At 41.3% G+C, this 7728-nt stretch overlaps 1 protein-coding gene across 1 annotated transcript; it reads right to left on the reverse strand.

Annotated features, from left to right (window-relative positions):
• Positions 1-988: 988 nt before the first annotated feature.
• LOC149779465 (uncharacterized) lies at positions 989-6227 on the reverse strand. Its single transcript, XM_089940149.1, has 4 exons — positions 6088-6227; positions 5314-5390; positions 4177-4314; positions 989-3773 (listed from the first exon to the last, which is right to left on the reverse strand). Exons 2-4 carry the CDS (start codon positions 5366-5368, stop codon positions 1414-1416), a joined length of 2553 nt encoding a protein of 850 aa, XP_089796275.1. The 5' UTR covers positions 5369-5390; positions 6088-6227; the 3' UTR covers positions 989-1413.
• Positions 6228-7728: the final 1501 nt, after the last annotated feature.

A 7728-nucleotide genomic window follows, 5' to 3' on the forward strand; every position in this document is an offset into this window, starting at 1 on the left:
CGATATTTTTTTATTGCTTTCTTTTATCTTTACCTCTAAAACAAATGCCAATTGTATTAGAAATACTACAACAGACTTTAAAATCTCGATGCTAGAATACATTTCCCGACTTTTCGTTCAACTGGGGCCGGGGTTCATGTCACTTGCGTACGTACGAGTGAACAGAGACTGGGGCGTGATATTTCAAAGAGACGCCAAAGTTTTAGTTTTGAAACATTTAGTTCATATTGTAAAATTTTTGACAACGTCATGACACAATAAGCTCCGGTTTACAAACATGAATTTCGTTTTAGAATCAGAGATATGAGTTTAATTTCTGTCACTGATAATGTGTGCTTCGCTTATGCCCCCACCCCCCCCCAAAAAAAAAAAAATTCGGAGAGGCAAAACCATTTAGATAGGACTTTCTCACATAATTGCTTAAAAGAACAGTTTTGCAGAATCTACTTTAAATTTTCATGACTAAAATATAAATATCAGCCGAAGGCAAATATATATTTGTAGACTTTGTTTTTTATAATATGTAACAGAAGATTGTGAGTAATGGGATCATTGCAGTTGTGTTACTACCTTTCAAATAAAGAAGGAGACAAACATATAAAATAATCAGAGAAAAAAATGGTAGACAGACAAAGGATATAATCATATGAGGTTGTGTGGATGAGTGGATGGAGGAAGTATGAATACCGTATGTAATCGCTTATAAGTCAAGTCCAACAGAAGACCGCACAGACCCACTCTCACGTCGCATAATGCGCCAGTAGATCTAGGTCCATGTAGTTTGTTAGAAGTAAGTAGTAGAACATATTACACATATCCTGCTCTACAGCAGATCGTGGTCTATGTTGTTTGAAGATGGATTTGACACTGCAGCGAGTACAGACGGTATTTAAATAACTTTGTATTTATGTTCATCTTGATTAAGGGCCAGCAATCTTGAAACGTGCTTGTGTGTATGTGGATAACTGAGAAAACTGAAGACAGAATGTAAGAAAGAAGACCAAGGTATTTTAATACAATAACCTACAAATACATTGATTCCTTGATAGGGGAGAATACTATTATGAAAGATAATTGTTTCAAGAAAAGGCAAAAAGCCTTCATTAAATAACACATTTAATTTAATAACTTCACAATAGAAATAAATATAGAAAATACATACAATCGATTAGCCTTTTTTATTATTTGTTCAGCTCCCTTTTAAGTCTTTAATGCAAAACTGATCATCACGAGAAGAAGAAACAAATGCGATGGCTTGCTCATCCTCGTCATCTGATGATTAGTATGTACTGAAAAACTAGACTGAATGTTCATGGGACAATGTATCAAATATTCACTTCTCTGGACTAACCTGTCAAAGTTTTGCACCCAACTGTATCAATTTATCGAGAAAGTCTATTTGCTTTAACACTTTTAAACTTTAACAACTCTTTTGTAGTATTTTCCATTGTCGTCCTCCTCACAATCTATCTTCTTCCAGATTTCCTCCTGAACTTTATCACGTTGGCCGGAACCGCCAGAGCCCCCCGATCCGCCTGATCCACCAGAACCACCTGCTCCACCGCCACCACCTGAGCCACCAGAACCACCACCACCACCGTTTCCTCCTCCGCCTCCTCCTGAGCCAGAGGCAGCAGCAGCAGCGGCAGCAGCAGCAGCAGCTATTGGGTTTTGTCCATTTCGTATGGCAGCAGCAGCGGCTGCAGCAGCAGCGGCAGCGGCAGCTCGCCTACGCGCAGCAGAGGCGGCCAGGGCATCCCCATCACCCCCAGCAGCAGCAGCAGCGGCGGCGGCAGCTGCTGCATAAGATCTTCTTCGAGAGGCAGCAGCCGCAGCTGCAGCGGCAGCGGCAGCAGAATATCCACCATCAAATCCACCATCAAATCCACCATCAAAACCACCATCAAATCCACCACCCCCAGAACTTGCGGAAGCTGAGGCAGTTGCTGTAGCTGATGCACCACCCGATGCTCGCTTCTCAGCTACCTTCATCAGAAGCTTTTTAATAAAATCCTTAAATGATCCTTTCTTTCCGTTATCTCCGGAACTTGCAGAGGCAGCAGCTGATGCAGAACTTGATCTACCACCACCATTAGAACCTGCGCTAGCTGCAGCTGCTGCAGAAGCGCTTGCACCCCCTGAGAGTCTACTTTCGAGAAGTTTAATCAAAAGTCCTTTCAGTTTTGAAGAGTCCTTCTTGTCATCACCTCCAGATGATGCTGATGCAGAAGCTGTAGCTGTGGCAGAGGATGAACCATCATCTTTGCTGCCTCTTCCACGTTTTCCTCCATTTGATGACGATGAAGCGGAAGCAGATGCGGACGCAGAGGAAGAGCCATCACCGGAAGACACGGCCGCAGCGGCAGCGGCAGCAGAAGCCGCTGCTCTATTAGCAGCTGCAGCAGCTGCTGCTGCAGCAGCAGCAGATCCACCAGCTCCACCTGCTGCGGCGGCAGCGGCAGCGGCGGCGGCAGCATGTTTCTTAGCAATTGATGCGGCAGCAGCGGAAGCGGCAGCAGCTGCGTTGCCACGTCCTGCGGCAGCAGCGGCTGCTGCTGCGGCTGCAGCATTAGCCTGTCCTTCGGCAGCGGCAGCTGCAGCGGCAGCAGCAGCAGCTGCACCACCACCTGAGGCTCCAGCTGCGGCAGCAGCAGCGGCTGCAGCAGCTGCATCAAAGCCGGCTCCAACACCAAATCCTCCCAGCCCTCTGGATGCAGATGCAGCAGCTGCTGCGGCTGCAGCGGCTGAATCAAAGCCAGCTCCAACACCAAATCCTCCCAGCCCTCTGGATGCAGATGCGGCAGCTGCTGCGGCTGCAGCGGCTGCACTTCCGCCACCGCCAATTCCACCACCAAAACTTCCAATTCCAAAACCACCAATTCCTCCATTCGCTCTAGCTCCTGCTCCTGCTCCAGCTCCGCTAAATCCTCCTCCTCCAGCGGCAGCAGCAGCGGCGGCGGCAGCGGCAGCAGATCCACCTTGTCTTCCTCCAAACAATAGGCTAAGAAGAGCGAGGTCATCAGCTTCACCTCCTCCAATTCCAAGACCAAGGCTCAAAGCAAGAAGCGTGTCCGTGTCAAGATCGAGACCACCACCGCCTACACCACCCAATCCTAGGGCAGCACCAAGTCCCGCTCCTAATCCTGCGCCAAGACCAGCACCCAGTCCAATACCGGCACCCAGCCCAGCTCCAGCTCCAGCTCCAGCTCCAGCTCCAGCCCCAGCTCCTGCACCGAATCCTCCACCACCTCCTGCTCCAACCCCTGCGCCAGCACCGGCTCCAGCTCCAGCACCACCTCCAAAGCCTGCGCCACCATCTCCACCCTCTGAGCCATAGTTCCAAAAGTCCCATTCGTTTTCATCGCTGTCTGAATCACTATCACTGCTGCTGTCGTCATCATACTCGTACTCTCCTTCACCCTCACCTTCACCTCCGAATCCACCTCCACCCTCACCACCAAAGCCTCCAAGACCTAGACTAGCGAGTCCTCCAACACTGAGTCCTCCAGCTCCGTCTGCACCGCCTGCACCAGCTAGTCCACCACCTAGACCCAAGGCTGACAGCCCACCAAGTCCGTCCACATCCCCGAGGACCGAAGCCAGACCAAGCGCACCAGCACCACCAGCGCCGGCCCCCGCACCAGCCCCTGCCAGGGCACCGATTCCAAACTCATCGACAACCTCAGCAGCTGCTGCGGCAGCAGCAGCAGCAGCAGCAGCTCCTCCAAATCCCCCTGCAGATGCAGCGGCACTAGCTGCAGCTGAGGCTCCCACTGCGAAAAAAAGACGGAAACCTTATTAAAACCTCCCGTCCGTTTTGTGTGCATTTTATATTTTCTGCGATTGAAACTATCCTTGTTGTAGATGATAATGCTGTTTTTTACTTATTGAACTTTCCAACTGAAATTTACCGACTTTTTATGGATAAGTAGCGAGCTCTAAGTAATTTAGAGAGACAAAGAATACAGTAAATATTAAGATCACGTTTATCTTATCATAATAAATACTTGCAGCCCAAATCTTTATAGGTACTGGAAATGAAAAATTCGTGTTAATATGATATAATCCCTATTAATACAACGAATCAAAGGTATTTTAGACTAGGAAAATATCCGCGTGGCTCTAATGATCTGTAGAACGTATGCATGCTCAATACAGACAATATGTGCTACTCACAAATTGGCACTCTCAATGTACAGTCACAGTCGCTAGGGCTAAAACCAGTTCCCACAGCACACCACATTGTGACCCAGCCATGGCCCGGTACGTATTGTTCAAATCTACTGACGTCACTGGTACCTCTTTTGTCACATTCTGCGCAAATAAAAAAAACGCAATGTTTTCTAAGCGCAATAACTTGTCCATTCACAAATGCATCTATCTGAAACTTTAAGAAACTACACTGCGACATCGGTCGCCAAATTAGACATCATCACATTGATCGTCCAGTTGAAATCTGTTAGATTAATAACTTAAGAAAAGGAAACAAATTTAATACATGAAACCACAAAATATTTAATTTACTAGTTGTTTCACGCCAAAAACGGTGGCCTCTTTCAAATAATTATAGATTTATGTAAAGAATAGTGTGTAAATCACACACACACACACATACACACACTTCTTATTTCCAAACAGTTCAATGCTACAGGCATCGTTAAATGCAACATCGTACATATTTCTAAATCTGATCCAGACGATGTATTATCAGCCCAAACTAGTCGACGATGTACCTCGTCAGTTGCTGTTAAGAGAATCTTCGTACACAATTTAGGTAGTTCTCGACAGCGCCTGTATTATTATTACATCCGTCATCTGACACATTACTCGTGAATAATTTAAAGAAATCTTAAAATAAATTCATTTTTTTTAAATGTCTCGTTTTCGTATGCTATTTGAAGCCCTTCGACACGGGTTTTTATATTATTATTATTTGTTTTTCATAGGTACCGTTATTTTTTAAATTTTCTCAATAGTCACGTGTATATTTGAAAGACTAAACGAACTTGTATTATCAAGCATTCATGAACATGGTCAGTATAACTTGTTTGCATTGAAAGGTCACCAGAACTTTCAGAAGTAGCATGAAGTTTGTTACTACGTTTATTTGATGCACAATCTAGAAGTGTGTGTGTGTGTGTGTGTGTGCTTTTTTGTGTGTGCTTGTGTGTGTGTGTGTGTGTGTGTGTGTGTGTGTGTGTGTGTGCTGCATGGATACAAATTGGACAAAGTTCAGACAGAGAATATACAAACGATTGAAAAATATAACCCGCTTCTGTTATTCTCCTTGATAATAAACAAATTTGCACTTACTGATGAGGAAAGCGGCAGAGACTCCGAAAAGCAACGGTAAGATGCACCACTTCATGATGACCCTTCTCTCCTGAAAGCTATCAACAAACAAAACACCATATGTCAGTTAGAAGACAGGAGAAATCGACTAGGTTTTGAATTAATAAATACATCCTTGCAAACATTGTGCTAAGTTACGGTGATAAAAATATCGGGACGAATTTAAGACGAGTTTTAAAAAACTGATTTTCAGACAGAAACATTAATTTCTGTTTAAATTCGATCAATTTGCATCATATACGTCTTTTTCATGAATTGTTAACACGAAGAGATAGAGAGAGAGAGTAAAGAACACCGTGATTAAAAAAAAATGTACAAATGATAAATGAAATATTCGCGGAACATTGGAGAATAAAACAATCTTTAAAAAACGTCATGGTAACATTTATAACATTTCATATTAAGTGCATAACAAAAAAAAACAAAGCATATCTATTCCTAATAGGTTCGTTCTAAGTACAACTGACGGCTATTTAATCGGACATAGAATCTATTTACAGAAGAAACCAGATGAAGCACGATACAATTCAAGATTTCTTTAAATTAATGGATAGGTTTTTTCCTCAAGGATTCTGCCGCTTGTAACAAAAGGTTGTTTTTTAAACGATAAATTTGATTTAGATCTAAATTATAATCAATAAATAAATGAAATGATACGATGGAAGAAAGCGGATGTAAATATTTCTATAAAATTATTTAGAGAAAAGAGAAACAAAACTGAAGAGTTGCACTCACCTTTGAAAAGAGAGAAGAGTGTTCCGACTGGCGCAGATTGTGCTTTCCTAGCCTCCGTGGAGGGTTTATTTATATGACTATCAGCCCGGGACCATGCATTTGTAAAATTCTACTATACTTGTGGTTAATTGTTAATTAGCTGACCTAAGAAGATAATGTTTGTAAGATTATTGCCAATGACGTAAAGTCTTCATGCCGACCAAGATTAGTGTAATTTTTGCCGAAATATATAGAAAAGGAAGCGGTCCGGTACCACCTGCAAAATATGTTCGGTACGTGCATATAAAGGCATCTTTGAAATTAATTAAATTGCCCTGCATGTACACAAAGGTAGAAATTAAATCAAGATGCATGAGATTTTTTGGGGGCCTTTGTGCATTAAGATAAATGATAATGATGATTATCGTTATGATGATGATAACAACAGCAACAACAACAAAAACAACAACAATACTGATACTACTACTACTACTACTACTACTAATAATAATAATAATAACACTAGTTATAACGACTGCAACATTAACACTGGTGAATGTAGTAATGTTTAAACATGTAATAATTAAGCAACACATTCCATACAATGTAACTTCTTGTAACAAAGTTATTTATATTTTATACTGATTTATACAATGATGTATATGTCTTTTATTTCTCTGATTAAAAAACTCTTTCACAATAATTATTTTCTAACCAGTTATATTGTGAGAATAAAATCCAGAATTCAAACGATTTAATTTTTTAAGCTTCTGATATGCATATTTTTTTATAAAAAAAATACCCTAGCTCAATTCTTATGGCTTTTTATTATTATTTTTAAGTTCGATCCAGAATGAATTAGTTATGATCATGTAAATGATCTCTCTCTCTCTCTCTCTCTCTCTCTCTCTCTCTCTCTCTCTCTATATATATATATATATATATATATATATATATATATATATATATATATATATATATATATATATATATATATATATATATATATATATATATCACGCACGCACACACACATACACACACACGAGCACGACATCAACATTTCTTAAAACGTATATTTAGCAACTATCTTTGAATAGGCAATTAAGTAATTTCCTTTATTCAGTTGGATACACATGGCAAACATACACATATAGAGGCCCGATTACACATTATGCACACTCTGCACGTGCTTAAGGCATCAGCCTAACATGGGCACAAGAAAAGAAAGAAGAAAAAAAAAACTGTTGATGATACATTTGAATGAATTAGATATGAACATTTCGATCTGCATGTACGAGTATTTTGATTTGGAATGATGTCAACACTGGTATTTTTACACCTTTTTAGCTTTTAATATTTTTTTTTAGTTTCACATTTTGTACAGTGGGGGGGACACCATAATAGTTTCAGCGCTTAGGGCCCTGGAAGGCCTTACATTGGCCCTACACACACATACATATACATACTAGTAAACAAACAGATGAGCAAACAAACGTATTGACAAAATATTGATTCTCCATAACTGTTACTTGGAAAATTTCATAAAATGAAGAAAAAAAGAGATTTCAGTATAAACTTCTTCACACTTGGCGGAGGCGAGCTAAATCAGTGGCGTCACTAGGGGGATGCGGGGGGTGCGGACGGCACCGGGTAACATCA

The sequence above is a fragment of the Sinohyriopsis cumingii genome, chromosome 17, assembly GCF_028554795.1.
Source record: "Sinohyriopsis cumingii isolate HCF-2022 chromosome 17, ASM2855479v2, whole genome shotgun sequence".
NCBI lineage: Eukaryota > Metazoa > Mollusca > Bivalvia > Unionida > Unionidae > Sinohyriopsis > Sinohyriopsis cumingii.